The following is a 16,844-nucleotide window of genomic DNA, read 5'->3' on the forward strand; positions in this document are numbered from 1 at the left end:
ATAAACATATGTATATATACATATGTTTATATATGTCAAATATCTAAAACATAGCAATGTACTGTTTTAAATAGGCAGTATTGTTTTAAGCAGTATGTTTTAAATGGACAAATACAAACCAAAACATTGTATTGTAGTATGTTTAAACTAGACAAAAACTAACTAAATACCAGTTTATCTAAGTACTTGTGGACTACATGTTTTAATATAACACTTAATTCTTTGAAATTGGAAATAATCTAATAAAAAATAGTTTTACTGTGGACTTTTTAAGCAATACACTTGTGAATTGCCCATCTCTAAACTGTAATTTGACTGTTTTCCAATTTTTGAATTTGAATAATAAAAACTTTTAGGTTCTCCATCAAAATGCTAATGGAATAAACAGTACTAACAATTTATGGTATAAAGAACTTTTAATGCGCACTTTTTCAGGAATTCCCTTCACAAACTATCCATATCATGAAACGTCACTAACAAGTCTGAAAATGAATAAAAGGTTTTATTCAATTTGGTTGCTAATGAATTGATTTTATTTTACATTCACAGAACATAAAATGTTAGTTTGTTGTCTTGAGAATTGTATGTTCTCTAACCATATCAGTGAATTATCGTTAGTGAAGTATTTTATTCAGTTATAGTTGATATGATTAGACACAACAGTGAAATCTCTTCTGCCTGACACGTCGAGCTCCTCATCATCTTCAGCCAAGTTGCAGTTGTTCTGATGTCAATAGCATTTGGCCTCAGCCGGGACGTAATGATCACTTTCTTGCAGCCAACATTCGGAACAATGCGGAATCACGCAGTCATTAAGGATCGCGTTGTGGCCGAACAAACACGTGCGCGTTATTTTTTCACAGTGCTGGTTCTGGCTCGGTTCAGCCTTTCAATCAAAAGGCGATCAGAGGCGGCGCATCTGGAGAGGACTATCCCAATCTCCGACTCATTCCTGCGCTCAATCGCAGCATCAGCAGCCCCCTCAAGATCACTAGTGAAATACAGGAAGGAGAAATTACCAAAGGGACGAGGCGCCACCTATCTGACACACCCCTATCATCTTTACCTGATTGCCAGGTGAGCCCGGACCTTCTGTTCTGGCATCACCCTGGAAACATACTTCTTGGCTTCGTACTTGTTGTTACGCTTCATGCAAACTTCAACAAAAGGCTAAATAAGAGACAAGTCCAACAATTGGGTTTTTTGTTAGAAACAATTCTATCACAGAGAACAATAAAACCTTCTTTTTTTTATTTTAAAAAAATAGCGGAACTTGTCCTCACCAGGTAGCCGATGGGAGACTTTTTGGTCTTGGAAAACTTCTCTAACTCCTCCCACTCCTCTTTCTTTGCCAGAGACTTCAATTTTAACCACCAATACCTACACAGGTGAAAGAGACAGATAAGACAGGCAAAAGAAAAACACCTATTGTCCAGAAAACGCATTACTGTATATTTTAAAATCCACTAAATCAAGCATAAATTAGGGCTGCTCACGATATCACCAATCACATCAGTATTGGCTGCTATTGCCCATTTTCTTCCACATCAGCATCTGTCTGATGAGCAACACTGAACTGAGACAAACACCTACTGAACCTTTACTGCTAACTGCATTTGTTCATTTGCCATGCAGCAGAGGATTGTGGGTAATGTTAAAAGTGGAAGGGAAGACATGTGTGATGTCATAGTCGGACCTAATTTTCTTGACCATTACAATGCATGTTGGGAAATTTTCATGGGCTGTAGTTTCCATTATAAATTCTTAAGTTTATCAATAAAAGCAAGAATTTATAATAGAGGAGAGTTTATGAACAGTCTAAGCCCCTTGAACTTGTAAATATGAATAATGAAGGAACAACTGTTCCTATCAGTGAAGGCATAACCCTAAAACCCATTCTAATCTCAATCACACATTAGACAGCAGGAACATACTTTACCTTTTTTCTGGAACTTTGAAGTCTCTGTAAAGTTGTTCTGCTTGTTTATGGAACCCTAAAGCCAACAGAGCCTCCATCGTGGCCTGCAGACACATGGACGTTACATCACGGGACATCCTGGACTACAATGTTTTTCAATGAAATTCAACTTTATTTATGCAGCACCTTCTCCAAACAGTGGCAGGAAAGGGGAGAGAAACATTAGCTTAGCTAGCATAATGATGGTATGATGATCAATGATTCTTAACATTCTCTCAGAGTAAGGCTTTCATCTTCATCTTAAAGTAGAGAGGGAGTCATCCTCCCATACCTGGAGAGGGGGCTGGTTCTGCAGCAGGGGGTCTGAGCCCCCCCTTTGTACTGTTAAAGGTTCTGGGAACCAGCAGTACACCAACCAACCCAGGGACATGCAGTCAGGGGAGGCAGCGACTGGCAGCCAAGTGAAGTATGTTCGATCAAACTCACAACGCTCACTGAATGTAATTAAATACTATTTGAGTGATGGCGTGCTATATATATATATATATATATGTATTACACTTAGCATTGAACGGAACATAATGCTGCTGTTGTTTGGTGTAGAATGGGAAGAGTTGGTTAATTTACCTGTAAAGACAGACCCAGGAGTTCTGTTGCTTTATCCTCGTCCAGCTTTCGTTGAAAACGCAGGAGTCGCATCTCGTCCTCGGTGGCCTGAAGACAACAGGAAAAACAGGCAGACAAACAGTCGGGATGGACGCAGGGGGTTTATGAGCATGCTCAAGGTGTTGAAAGAGTTCGTCCAGAGGTTTACCTTTGCAGCAAAATCGTTCTTTGCCTTGTTATATTCATCGACGGCACTCTGCAGGAGGGACAGACGGATGTCCATCCTCTGCAAGACACACAGACATTTGAAGGGTAGTTTGATTAGATCTGAAAACCACTAGCATGCAGATTTCTCATGAATTTTCAGTTTTTTTTCATATCCTATATTAAATATTTAACAGAAAACACTTTGTCTGACTGTCACTTAAAAATACACATACGCTCTATACACAAAAGATCTGGACATTTTTACTTGATGAACAATGATGACATTTCAAGCCTTGATTTATGACAGAAATCCACTTATTTTGTGCATTCTGTCATTAGCTCAACATGTTAAACCACATTTATTAGCCACCAATAAAGCTATGCACATTGGACTTCTGGCATCTCATTAGAATTTTGTCATGTTCCAGTTTACCGGCAACAGAATGAATAACTTCAGGGAACAGTTCATCTTCCTCAACACTAGGTGGCGATATTCGGCAGGTTATTGTGGACCCCTGTCCATAATGGAGTCAGGAGGCAGAGCCACATTTCTAACAACAGGAACCTAGATAATCCTCCAGCTTTGTCCATCTCACACATTGGACGCTTTACTTTGTATGTGGTTTTATAGAAGCAGCCAAGAATGCCATATGCTAACGCCGACTCTCTTATTTTTGTTCCGGGGTCATACACCAGCACGGGGGTTGTGGAGCATGAGCACATGCCTTTTCTAGTTTAGCTCCGATTACGAGAACATATACGTGCCGGAGCAAATCTATGTCCCGTCACATTAACTATCTATTCGTTTATACGCACTTCAGCTGCCCGGTTACAGCCGGACTGAGACGATCATTTGTTACCTTCTCTCTGTAACTGGCAGAAACATAGTAGTTGGCCAACTCCTGGTGATCATCATCTTGGTTATAAAGATCCTTCAGCGTTTCCTGCTCCTGAAGTTTACAGAACTGAAAACACAAGAGTAACGACAGATGAATACCGAACAACATGCATATTTGGACCATCCTTGTCTAAAGGTCAGTGCCTCATTTCCTGGGCTCCATAAGCCAATAGTCAACATATGATAACTGTCCTGACATGTACGGGCTAAAGAGGTTAACATGAAGATGAGGTTACCTGTTTGTATAGACTCAGTGCGACTGGTTGGTTCCTCAGGGTCATGAAGAAATCTCCTCGGTTCATCTCATTCTTTAGATGGGTCACAACCATGTAAACTGAAAACAGGGGACAATTTTATGAATTCATTCATTTATATTAACATAATGTTAATACACTTTAATGCCATCAGAAACCATTTCAAAGTGGAAAGTACCTCCACTGTCATTCCTGTGTTATGTGTTAGTACAACAAGCCAAAATAGAGTCAAACTGTCCCACATTTTAAAATTCATACCCCTGTATTTTGCAACAGCTCTTTGATTGTCCTATTACAGGAGGAACAAAGATTCGAGCTTTTATCAACATGACAGGTGGTGGGCAGGAGCAGGACACTCACCCAGGTCAGTGTCTCCACTCTCCACAGCTTTGCTGAGAGCCAGATGACTGCGTTTCATCTTCAGCAGCAGAGGAACCTGTTCTCCAGACCGAGCCTCAAAATCCAACAGCTGAACAGTGTCACAAAGAAATAAATGGAAAAACTAGAAAATCCCACAGAAAATGTGAATGTGTGCTTTTCTCGGGCGCTCTCCCTACAGACAATAAGATGCGACACCTTCATTCAACCTTCAATTAGCTTTTGCTAATGCTATTAACTTTCATGAGACACCATCAGTCTCATGTCAAATACGTCGCCCAGTCAAACTTTTCCCACCTCAAGAACATCTCCAGACCCCACTAATCCAGTCCCAATTCTGTAGCTGCAACCCTCACTTGCGGTCCTTCTGTTGAACCTCACTCCCGAACAACTGCAATCCTCATTCCTTCTCTACTCTGGATATTCTATGGAGGCTTTTCCTTCAGCTTGCATCACTTAATGTCTACCTGAGTCTGATTAGACTGGGTGAACTTCTGATTTATGTGAAAAAGAACAAAAAGATCCGAGAGAGGACTATTTTACTGAAACTGATTACGTCACACAATTCCGGGGCTAAAACCAAACCCCGATGAAAAGGTTCCACCTACCTTGATAGCGAGCTCAGCACGTCCACATTCGTACGCTTTAGCTGCGATGTGAGAGTAAGAAAACCCAGGCGAGTCGCCCACCTTTGCACACACAGCCTTCGCTATGGCCTCATCAGACAGGTCCTTCTGCTGCACCTGGGAATGCAACACGTCCGCCCGTTAACCCACCTGGACTAAACCAAAACGACCCTATGTAGATAATCTGAAGTCAACTCTACCGCTCCTTGCAGTGGGGATGGGGGGGGGGGGAGGGGGAGGCCCTTTACCTTGCAGGACGCCCAGTGTCTGAGGACTCTGCTGACACCATGATAATCTGGAATCTTCAGGTAATGGCAGACTTTTATTGCTAATGGGTACAACTGCCGGTACACCAGCCTGAGGGGGGCAGAGGAGAACATGTGAGTCGGATGTCCGGTGGCCCTGAGGGGAAGAGATTCTGTGAGCAGACTCACCTGTCAATCAGCACCTGGAGAGTCAAATGTTTGAATCTGAAATGTGAATGTAAGGACTGTCTGTTCGGAGGCTGATGGAGAACCGAGCTGATCGCTACTGCTGATCGACACGGACAACATGCATGCGAGGATACTGAGGATATGTGAGTGGCAGCCCCACGCTGCTCACTCGGACGGCGTTCAGCACGCGCAGTTCTCTGCAGGTCTCCACAAACGGATCTGCGCTGAAGTCCGCCAGAAAACACTTTCCGAACGACGCCGCCTGGTGTACAAGGGACGCAACTGCAACATCACTGACAGACCGCAACAGAATAGTGCCAGAGTGAGGAGGGCTCACCCGCAGCAGAGATTTCTGGGTCTGGGGGTCATATTCGTATCGAGCAGCCCCCACACACTGTTTCACTGCCTCCTCCAGCATGCTCTGCTCTTTGAGCTCCCTCAGGTACTCGTCAGCCTTCTGACTTGATTTCTATAGGGATGGACATCAGATGGCTGTTCAAGGACAACTTTTTCCATGTCCCACAGTGGAGCAGTTTGAGTCTCACCTCGTACTCCCTGTGGGCCTCCAGCAGCAAAGCTCCAGGGGCCATGGAGGCAATCTTGAAGATATCCTGACAGACCAGAGGAACTTCCTGAAGCAGCTCGTGGCTCCTCGTGCTGAGGATCCGAACTCCATCCATCTCTCCAACCAAAACGCACTGATCCTCGATGGGGAACCTGTGATTAAGGGTCAAGGTTCAAGAATGACAAAAGATGGTCTGAGCAAAGATGATTCTGGCAAATATTTTCCCTTCTTTGAATAATAAAAGGAATATTCTCAACCTTAGAAAAAAAAGATAAAGTTTAATTCTTCCTTTGTATTTGAAGTTTAAAAGACTTAAGTGGTTCAAAGGATACTGGATTGTGTCATTACAAACTCCAGCTACCATGAGCAGCCTGTCCCACAGTAACACCACAGACGGTTGCTGACTGTTCGGTCTGCGACACCTGGAAAGATAAAGGGAGTCAGGCAAGCAAATGGATGGACAGACAGACTGAGGAGGAATCTGATAAGAGTCCAGTGGAGAGTCGACTGGACCGCTGAAAGAAACTAGAAGACATTTGCCTCTTATCTAGACTTAGAGGGACATAGTAAAACAGTTTGATGCTGTCTAGGGCCATGAAGGTTACAAAGACCAGGTCTTTTAAATGTTGCAATGTAAAGGTTATAGCCAGGGAAGGCAGATGGTTCAGAAGAAAAGCCACCTTTGTAAACCTTCCATAAACAGAGAGGGAGGCTTGAGGTAGAACATTTCTTCCTCTCCCTAAACAGGTGAACAAGTAAACACCCATTCACACCTGGGTGTTAACACTCCGCGCTCCCCTGGGTCATGTGACCTTAACAACCGAGTAGTAAAGTCTCAACAAACTGGTTGGAACAGAAGAAGAGGAGAAATGTCTTCCAGTTGACTCTCTGATAGACTTTAATGGATTAATAAAACCTGAAGGAGAACCTTCATGGACACGTAGGCAGACAGGCAGGCTACTGATAAGACAGGTCTACATACCAGACCATCTGTTCAGGTGCTGTCGACCTTTTGGTGTCAATTTCACTCAGTTTGTTCTGTGAATAAAAAGTATTTGTCACACATTAAAACAAAGCCCCTCAGTTACGTAAAACAGCTGATGGGATCATGGTGCAGCCCACCTGGAGATCAGAAGAGGCTGTAAACAGGTGTCCAGTGTCAGTAAAAAGGGCCAAATATTTATAGCTGAACGACACAGACATGTGGATGATACTGCCAGCCTGGGGACTGAGCCATGGAGGATGCTGAAGACAGAAATAGAGTGAAATAGAGTGAGAACCTCCTACAGATACTTGTGCTCTCTCTCTACAATAGTCTAGCAGCCCATTTGTCTCACCACTTCAGAACAGGACGTGTCATCCAGGATATAAAGTTCAGGGCCACTGGACAGGAGGACTTTGATTTGTCTGTCCTGAACGAGAACGGCCCAACACAAAGGTTTCCCCTGCAGACCTGGGGACAGACAGAAAGGATAGACAGATGGACCAAGAGACAAAAGGATAGACAGACAGGAACCATTTAATGAAAAGGAAGACATAAAGTCAAAATAATTGACTCTAAAAGGGTGACAATGGCCCAAGAAACAAAATGACACAAAGCCACCTTTAGATCCGCTCAGATAACTAAACCCCATTTCACAATCTGACCGAGATGGCCCCAAGAACCCACATAATGGGTCAGTAGGAAAACTCACCACCATGAACTGAATGAGAACCTTCAGCGACATAGTAAAGCACATTTACTTACCTGGGACTTCAGGTAACCTCCGCAGTTTCAATTCATCAACGTTGGTTGCCAAGGTAAAATGGGAGGAGCCAGATATGATGGCAACACCTGTTCCAAATGGAGAGTGGAATACTTTGGCTTCCAGGACCTGATTCTGAACCACTTCCTGTGAACAACACAACCAACAATGTAATAAAACCAGCTCACTTTAGCCGTTGTTGGCAACACGAGTGGATCGCCAGTCTGGAGGATGTTGGGTTCATTAGCTCACATTAAACACCAACTACGAGTAACGTTAGTTAACATATGTAGCTGCTCTTTTTTAGTCAGCTCACCTGACCCATACTGAAATGCCTCTTGAAGGAACCAAACAGATCATAGATCAGTACAGATCCGTCTTCCTGAATACATAGCAACTCATCGGTAATCGTCCAACCAAGATGGACAAGGGGACCACTCTTCCACTGAGAAAGAAACAGGTACACAAAAAAACACAGTTCAACGAATTACTAAAATGTTACACATAAACATACCACACGTACTACTGTGTAAAACTACCCTATAACACAGGTCTGCCTGTGAACTGGAGGTAATTGATGTCTGGTGAATATTAAGAGCTGATAATAATTAGTTAACATCTACCGGGAAGCTTGTGATGGCAAACCCAGACGCAGAATAAATCTCCAACTGAGGACGAGAACTCGGAGAACATCTAAGAGGTTTTCTTAGGAGAGCTGTGGTGGAGGGCAAAAAGTAAAGATGAGAGGGAGGTAGAGGGAAAAGGTAATGAGTCAAGAATATTAGATGTATTTATGCTATAACCCTTTCCTTTAAAACTGTGTGTATACCTATCGGTCCTCCATATGGAGCAGCAGCCACAAGACAGTCTCTGAGGGCGTCCTTCAAGTCCCAGCACATGTCATACAGCTCAGTTTTACTGACCACAAGAACACAGACACACATCAACATGGCTCTTATAATGTGCAGGGAATTAATGATCTTTTATCTGCTTTACATGTCCTGAACAGAAACTAAAAGTTGTAAACCATTAAATATAGTAGATCTGCAGGACCTTATTGCTGCAGCATCATTTAAGTAATTCTACAATATCAGGATCAATAACTGGCATTTTCAACCATTACTTAATTACGGCTGGAATTAACTGTATAATTCATTCCAAAATACAAAGCAGACTAACTTAAATGATGTAATAAACGTGACATGGTCACATTTTAAAGTGACACTTCCTGAAGCTAACACTTTAGCACCCATTAGCATTGTTGACAGTTATGGAGGCCCCGGTGAGTCCCGTGATTTCGCTGCCGGGCTGCAAACACATGGCGGCGGCTGCTTAATATCTAAGCCACACCGTCAAATGTTGCATGTTCTCTAATGGTTGCGTTTAGCTTGCTGCAGGGAAACTGCATTGGGAGCAAAACTAACCGATAAAACGCATCTCCCAGCGGGTTCCAGTTGGCTGTGATGAACGTCATGATGATGCCAGTTTAACAGGACTGGCGAACCTTTAACGATGGTAAAAAATAAAAAGATGACAACCTCGGCGAAAACAACAGCGCCTTTTAGAGCTTCTGTCACATATAATAACAACAATAACTTCTTCCGCTTCCGCCGCCTCTTCTTCTTCGTCGTCTTCCTCTTCTTCTTCTTCGCGGGTGTTTCTGTCCTCCACTTGCCTTCAGTGGTTGGGAATGTTCCGCATATTAGCAAACAAGCAGAAAATGAAACATCAGAAAGAAGAAAAAAATTAAAATATATTGATCAAACTGGAAGACTTTCTCATGTACATTTCGAATCCAGTCAAAGGAAGCCCCCCCCCCCCACACACACACACACACCCACACCCACACCCACACACCAGCACCATCTAATGGCTTTACTGTATTTCTGACTTCTGTGGGCGTATTTTCCTGTTGGAAACATCACAGTTCCCATTCAGAGCCTCCACAATAGTCTGACATGAAGACACTTATTTTTGTTTCCTCACAAATATTCCTGGAAAATATACCCAAACAATAATCCCATTGTTGTTGTGTTGTTGTTTTTTTAAACATGTAAAACCATGAGATGTTCCCCCAATCAATGACAATCACACAGTCCAGCAATTAAACTCACAATCAATCAGCACCCTCACCACCCCAAACGTTTTACTCTTTCACATGATTCTCTGTTCACTTTGTGTTGGACGGGTCACTGTTGGGTGAAGGGAAACTATTCTTCTAGATGACTTCACTCTCATAACATGAGAGCGAGAGCAAGAGAAATGAGAGAGTGGAGAAAGAGACAGTGAGAGAAAGAAGAGAGGGAGAGCAAGAGAGAGGGAGAGAAAACATGGTTGCATGCCTCAATCGTGAACCCCTTTCACCCACATGTACATGTACACACACACACACACACACACACACACACACACACACACAAACACTAATCCTTGCACTTCTATCGTTGTAAGGACTTTCATGGGCATAATGCATTTCCCAGCCCCTCACCCTAACCATCCCATCTAACCCCTGACCCCGATCCAAACCTAATTCTAAAACCAAGTATTAACCTTTAAACGGTCAGTTTGAATTTGTGAGGACCAGCCCAAATGTCCTCACTTTCTGAAAAATGTCCTCATTTTGCTAGTAGAATGAGTATTTTGGTACTCAGTAGGCAGCAAGTACAAGAACACACACGCTCAGTTGTGCATGGCAGCGTTTTCTGGGTGTGGCAGAGAGACCCAGAGCCTGAGGGAGAGAGAATGTTAACTCCTTGAGTGCCAGCTAAGACTTTATTAGCAATGTGAACCAGTTTATTGATTGATTGACTGACTGATTTGTAGGAATCAGCCATGCTTCTTTTCTATGTTTGCTATCAGCTGGCCCTTCATAAATTTTGGTTGTGTTTCCATAATAATTTGTTTTGTTTTTTATTTCAACATCATAAATTATAAGACATGTTCGTGCATAGTTTTTAATGAATGAATTAAAGGCAAATAAAAAGATTTTTCATGTGTCACCAGAAAGGTTCTCAACTCAAAGGGGAGCAGGGTTTCTTTCTGCTGCATATTTGACTCGTGGCTGTGAAGGAGTTAAAGGTGTGGATGTTTCCACTCCTGGAAAATATTACAACCAATCCCAGTTCAACACACAGGGAGAGAGAGAAGGAGGGGCCTCAGCGGAGTTTCCACAGTTTTTCTGCATCCAGGAACTTTCTGACTTCTTAGTTGGGCTGTTTGTCGATGTGCGAGCAGGGTGTCACCATGGTGACGACTGAAACACACCAGAGTCAGGATCTGGTGGTGCCCCCCCAAAATCGGGACGAGCAGGACCATCAAGATGAGGCTCAGGGCTCACCGTCGTCGGCCATGGCTGGATTCAGCAGCGAAGAAATGGGTCAGGGCCCCGTCAACGCCATCACGGTCCTCACACTGCTGGACAAACTGGTCAACATGCTGGATACTGTACAGGAAAACCAAAACAAGATGGAGGTGAGCCAGGGGTGGGGCCATTTAGAGAGACAGGATATTTAGGATGGTTGTTTTTGATACACAGTTTTTACTCAATAAAAACTGTAAATCCAAGGTTGAAATTAGCTTTGGTCGCACGTTCTGAAAAAGCTCAAACTGCAATGTTAACTCTGAAATGGAATGATCAGCTTCCTGTATCTGAACTTTAAAAACATGTTATAACACAAACATGTTATAACACGCTGTTAACTGCTTTAGCTTCCTGCCTCTCACACCCTGTTGGACAGGAAGCTAAAGCAGTTTATTTCTTTTGCCTCATGTAAAGATGAAGAACAAAACAGGAATCCTGCTTATAAGGGCTGAAATGATACTATTGCTCAGCTTGCCTGTCAGCGACGTGGCCCTGAATTTATAAGTTAGAATAATTCCACAGAGAGAGAGAGAAAAAAAGAGAGAGAGAGCGAGAGAGGCTCTGAAGATCTGAACCCTTCTTCAACTGACTGAGGCGGTGTTGGCTCTGACCCCACTGGTGTGCTCCTTGGTACAGGTGCATCAGGTGGAAATGGAAGGCGTGGTCAGAGGGATCCAGGCGGATATGACCAAGCTGTCCAAGAGCCACAGTCACACGTCCAACACTGTGAGCAAGCTGCTGGACAAGAGCCGCAAACTTTCCGTCACCATGAAGGAGGTGAGTCCCGGGGAAAAGGTCACCTGGTTAAACTAACATTACCTGTCACCTGTCACGTCGTGCTCAACTCTTGTTTCTGCAGGTTCGTGAAAAGATGGAGCGACAGGGGGCCCAAGTGAAGAAGCTGGAGGCCAACCACGCCCACCTGATCCACAGAAACAACTTCAAAGTTCTTATCTTTCAGGTCAGGCCTGACACAGAGGTCAGAGGTCAGGTTCACGGTGTTCACCTTTACTCCTCAGGTGTAAATCCATGCATTAAGGACACATTGCAAGACCTTCAGGTCAGCAGCAAACCCGCATTCAATGCAGGAAAAAAAATAGAACTTCCAATTGGAACGGACATGATCATGAACAACAGTTAGACAGTTGCCATGATGTCCCACCAGTGATGTCATCATCTCCTAAATCTAGACCTTCACGTCCACTTAAAATCCCCGACAGATGATGCCGTAGGAAGTTGGTTGCAAAGGTAACCGAGTCTCCTTGGGTAACTACAGTACAGCTTCATTCCAGCCCAGACAAGGATTATTTACCGTCCAGTAAAAGCTGTTTTGATCTGTGTTCTGAGGCAGTACAGGTGAGAGAACCGCACTATAAACACGCCTCAGCAACGAGTTCTCTGTTGCAAAGTCCTGTTGCACTAAAGTGACTGTCATAAAACTCTATTGAGCCAACATAGCAGTATCAGTGTGTACACGTGTTTTTCATCTTGACTTACGTGAAGCATTCCAGTCCTCCCTAAAATACCCAGCATTCCACAGTGGGTGTGGCTCAGCCTGGGGCGGCAGTATTGTCTTATTCCGTAGAATATTAATAAATATTAAGTAGAAGCTCAAAGATGAAAACAAAGATCAACAATTAAGCAGAAGTCAGAATGGAAGACATAGGATGAATTTATAAGGCGGATTTGAACAAAAACAGATACGTCCAACATTCTCTGCATTTCAATACACTCAAAGCGGCGATGAGTGTTTGCTGTGATGTGTGTGTGTGTGTGTGTGTGTGTGCGTGATATATCTGTGACATAATATACCTCCATCCATCCCTCTTCTCCAGTTGAGATAAGCTCTTTTCTTCTGTCCTTCAGGAGGAAAACGAGATACCGGCCACTGTTTTTGTGAAGGATCCCCCTCCGTTCCCCAGGGACGGCATTTTGGAAGAATCTGAAGGTGCAGAGATGGAGGGCAATCCTTCTCAGGATGGTGGACTCAAAACTATTGAGCTGTCATCTGATGAGGATGTTGGACTGGAGGCAGAGGACGAGGATGAGGACGTGTGGCTTCATGATCTGGAGAACATGGAGAAGTCCAAAGCAGAGAAGCTAAAGCGTTCCAGCCTGAAGAAGGCAAGATAGGTGCAGGTGTTTATCCTCCAGATGGACAGGTAGTCAGAGGGACTAATGTGGTTTCTGTCCACAGGTGGACAGTTTGAAGAAGGCCTTTTCCCGCCAGAACATTGAGAAGAAAATGACCAAGATCGGAACAAAAATTGTTTCCCCAGAACAACGAGAGAAGATCAAACAGAAGACATCAAGCTTGAAGGTTTCCCCACTAACATTAGGCATCAAGAAGGTACAACTCAGATCCTGACATTCACATTCACCTGTGTCAGTTTTCCAATATTTAGACAATGCTTTTGTGCTGAATGATAGGAAAGGCAAATTTCTGTTATCAAGCAGTAAAAACTGTGATTTTCCATTTGAAAAAGGAAAGAGATGCCTTTTCTAATGAGGCCCAATACCTAACAAGACAGATCAGTGGAAAAAAACAACCCCGAACAAAAACTTTGTTCAATGATCCCATTCTACTTGGCCTATCGTATCCCTCCATCCTTTTCCTTTAAGGGGAAATGGGTCTGGGCCTCGCAGATTGTTCGAAAATACTACAACAGCTCAGATGACTGGTGTGTTCCTCCACTTCCTGCGACCTCTGACCTCTCATTGTTCTCAGCGTCGCAGCAGCTCCGACTCCCACCCTCCCGAAACCTCCATTCAGAACGTCGAGTCCGCCATTTCCGAGGCTGAAGCTCAGGTGTCTCCCCCGGCTGACACCGAACAGGAGGTTCCCTTCACTGAGGTCCACACCCAGCTGGCTCCAACCAAGGAGCAGGAGAAGGAGGAGGAGGAGGAGGTGGTGATGGAAGAGGGAATAGAAGAAGGAAAGAAGAAAGAGGACGAGGAAGACAGGGGTGATAGAGAGGAGGGAGTCAGTGAGGAATATACCCTCTCGTCCACTCTCCGTGTGGAGGAGAAAGAAGACGAGCAGCAAGCAGATGAGGAGCAACCAGACAAATACTAAATATTCTACAGTATCCAGAGGTGCAGCCACAAGAACGATGGTCTGCTTCATTCTTAGCAAATCATATTTAATCACACGTCACCATGAAAACGATTTAAAAAAGAAAAAAACAAAACACACGCGCTTAAGTTTAAATAAGGAAAATAGTATATCGTTAACAACATTTAACAATGTCAACAGTTTCTTCTAAAACTAAGGTTGAAAGGCTTTTATTTTATAAGGATCGTGAAATTTCCTACAGATGTTAGAGTAATGCTAGAGTTCGCTGCCATATGTTCCCTAAAATTAGAAAAGTTCCCCCCAATTGTCCTCAAAGTTGTCTTCCTACAAAGTTCTCAGGTTCCTCCTTCTGAATGTTGCCCCTTAAAGTTCCCATAATGGTCTTTCAACATTTTCCTTAATGATTCCCAAGATTGTATTCCTGTAATTCCTTTAAGGTTCCAAACATTTTCCTCAAACATTCCACTTCAGTTGACTTTGCACAGAAGTTGCTTTCTGTGGTTTAAATCTGTTACACGAGAGGCCCAATTATGGTCCCACCTAGATTGTTGGAGTTCTAATGAGAGTAGATTAATAGCTAATGTGCACACAAATATTAATGCGATTTTAGCCAGAGAAAAATAATGATATAATCTTTATTTATGTATAGGACAGAAAAATGAGGAAATCGTGTTTTCACGAAAGTTTCAGGAAACAAAATGGCGTCCCATCAAAACGTGTCTGTTAAAATAGACTTAAAGAAGTGATTTAAAGGAATACGCTGACCTCGGCAGTCTCACCAGGCCAGTGGCTGCTGAGTGAAGAAGCACAGTCATCTTTAGTTCTCAACTTCGACTTAGGGAGACCCAGAAAGGCCCCACCCGTGGCCCTCAGATGGGAGGTTGGCTCATACAGGGCCAACAACTCACTCAGATAACTGGGGGCCAGAACTACCCAGTGATAGTAGTGATAGTGAGAGTAACCTGGAGAAGATGAAGATATGGAGGACTTTCTCCAGGTTAGACAGGGACAGGGACGACTTTAGAGTGGACACGGTTCTGAGAGGGGCAAAAGGAGATTGGGCTTGGTTTTTGTGATTTTGGTTTTTATATTGTTGCTCAAATGATCAGATTGAGTCAAAAATTAAGTCCAGATTTCTGGAAGACAGTATTAGATTCGTGGACAAGGAAGTTGTGGACTGTGAAGTTGTAAAAAGTAATTAGCTTTCCAAGAGCTCACATCATTAAGGCTGTCAACCGCAGCAGAGAGGCAAATATACCTATGTATAGTGAAACTATATAGGTATATTTATGTTCCATCAGCATAACATTAAGTCAAATAAGCATTATTATCAACGTCACAAATTGAATAAAATCCCTAAATCTGTTGCGTAGCTTTCTGATGTGCATTAAAAGTGCAGGGTGAGGCAGCGGTAAATGATGGATTGCCTTTAAAGGTCCCATGACATTCTGCTTGTGGAGCTTTTATATCGGCTGTAGTGGTCCCTCAAGACTGTGTCTGTGGTCGTTTCTCCAAATTCGGCCCTGGTCCAGTCGAACGCTGAGGTTTACTTCGGACGCGACATTTTGGTGTCTGCAGCTTTAAATGGAAACGAGCGCGAGAGAGGCGGGGCAGGACTGGAGTGGGGGTGTGGCCTTGTGCAAACGTATACGCTGTGACAGGAGGGGGCGTGTCTGTGTCTGGAGGGGGCCGGTCTATGCAAATTACCCCCATTGTTGCGTCACAACGGGAGTTGAACCTTAACAGCCTGTCCGAGCCCAATTTTACCAGTAGGGGCGCTGCGGGACTCGTTTGCAATCTTCATTCTGTGAGTTGGTAGTTCAGGCAGGACCAGTTTACATTTACTACCCAGGAAAGGTGTTTTCGAGCCGTGGGACCTTGAAAACAGCAGTTGTAAAAAGCTCAGAAAACCTACTGGCAAATGAAATGCATTGAATAAAGTGTTTGTGCTGTTTGCTTCATTTCATCTTTTGCAGTCCCCTGTAGTCGGCTGGGTTTCAGTCAGAATGGAAACATTTTTCTGTCATTCTCTTTTGAGTTTACAGCATAAATATTGATAATTTGTTGTTTTCTGTATTTCAGCATTGTCTTTTTTCACATCAACGGGTGATATTTTATTATTGAAATAAAAATAACTCACTTTGGCATCTGCAATTTTTGATAAAGAGAAACTGATGTTTATTCCCACTACTGATCTTAAAACTGCAGAAAAGATGCTTGCTCACCTTATGTCACGCAGATACTTTTTACGCTTTTTTGCATAAAGTAACACAAAATGAAACTTTCTCCTGCCAAAGATCTTTTCCTGTTGGAGACGTGATATACATACATATATCTCAGTCATTTATGAGGTGCAAATTTACCTGAAGAATAAAATCTGAGGCACATTTATGCTTCTGTTCTCTCATTTTGTTGGTCATCAACACAAACTGTTAAATCACTGAGGCGTGTGTGTAATTGTTGCTTCTACTAGTGAGAAGTGCTGCAGATAAACACTCTACACTAGAGCTCTTCAACCAGGTCAAATTATTTTCTTTCATTGACATTTTTGGTTTTATCACTAGGATTATTTGTAATACCATCACATTTTATCATCTGCTGCTGATCATGTGAGGTTTCACTAAAGGTTTCCTCTGATAACGTTCTCCACGGTGCGTTCTTCCAAAATTTGGGTGCCTCTGGCCCATTTTTATTTAATGATCTATTTTATGCTTTGTTTTTTGTTCCAGATCTTTCCATGTGTTTTTAACATCAAGCAAACAGAAAAAACAGAAAA

The 16,844-nt window shown here is 43.1% G+C and overlaps 2 protein-coding genes across 2 annotated transcripts; one reads left to right on the forward strand and one right to left on the reverse strand.

Annotated features, from left to right (window-relative positions):
• Positions 1 to 510: 510 nt before the first annotated feature.
• vps16 (VPS16 core subunit of CORVET and HOPS complexes) lies at positions 511 to 9,425 on the reverse strand. The gene is made up of 24 exons (XM_057026868.1): positions 9,056 to 9,425; positions 8,461 to 8,549; positions 8,255 to 8,346; positions 7,948 to 8,076; positions 7,634 to 7,778; positions 7,224 to 7,339; positions 7,009 to 7,131; positions 6,869 to 6,924; positions 6,219 to 6,308; positions 5,867 to 6,038; positions 5,659 to 5,790; positions 5,456 to 5,583; positions 5,322 to 5,357; positions 5,136 to 5,244; positions 4,870 to 5,004; positions 4,244 to 4,352; positions 3,866 to 3,963; positions 3,592 to 3,696; positions 2,733 to 2,810; positions 2,546 to 2,632; positions 1,940 to 2,022; positions 1,284 to 1,380; positions 1,067 to 1,170; positions 511 to 991 (listed from the first exon to the last, which is right to left on the reverse strand). The coding sequence occupies exons 1-24, from the start codon at positions 9,103 to 9,105 to the stop codon at positions 850 to 852; spliced, it is 2,505 nt and encodes an 834-aa protein (XP_056882848.1). The 5' UTR covers positions 9,106 to 9,425; the 3' UTR covers positions 511 to 849.
• Positions 9,426 to 10,790: 1,365 nt separating this feature from the next.
• On the forward strand, positions 10,791 to 16,455 carry cavin2b (caveolae associated protein 2b). The gene is made up of 6 exons (XM_057026298.1): positions 10,791 to 11,102; positions 11,629 to 11,769; positions 11,852 to 11,953; positions 12,859 to 13,116; positions 13,190 to 13,342; positions 13,721 to 16,455. The coding sequence occupies exons 1-6, from the start codon at positions 10,854 to 10,856 to the stop codon at positions 14,066 to 14,068; spliced, it is 1,251 nt and encodes a 416-aa protein (XP_056882278.1). The 5' UTR covers positions 10,791 to 10,853; the 3' UTR covers positions 14,069 to 16,455.
• The last annotated feature ends 389 nt before the right edge of the window (positions 16,456 to 16,844 follow it).

The sequence above is a fragment of the Takifugu flavidus genome, chromosome 3 (genome assembly GCF_003711565.1).
Source record: "Takifugu flavidus isolate HTHZ2018 chromosome 3, ASM371156v2, whole genome shotgun sequence".
Lineage (NCBI taxonomy): Eukaryota > Metazoa > Chordata > Actinopteri > Tetraodontiformes > Tetraodontidae > Takifugu > Takifugu flavidus.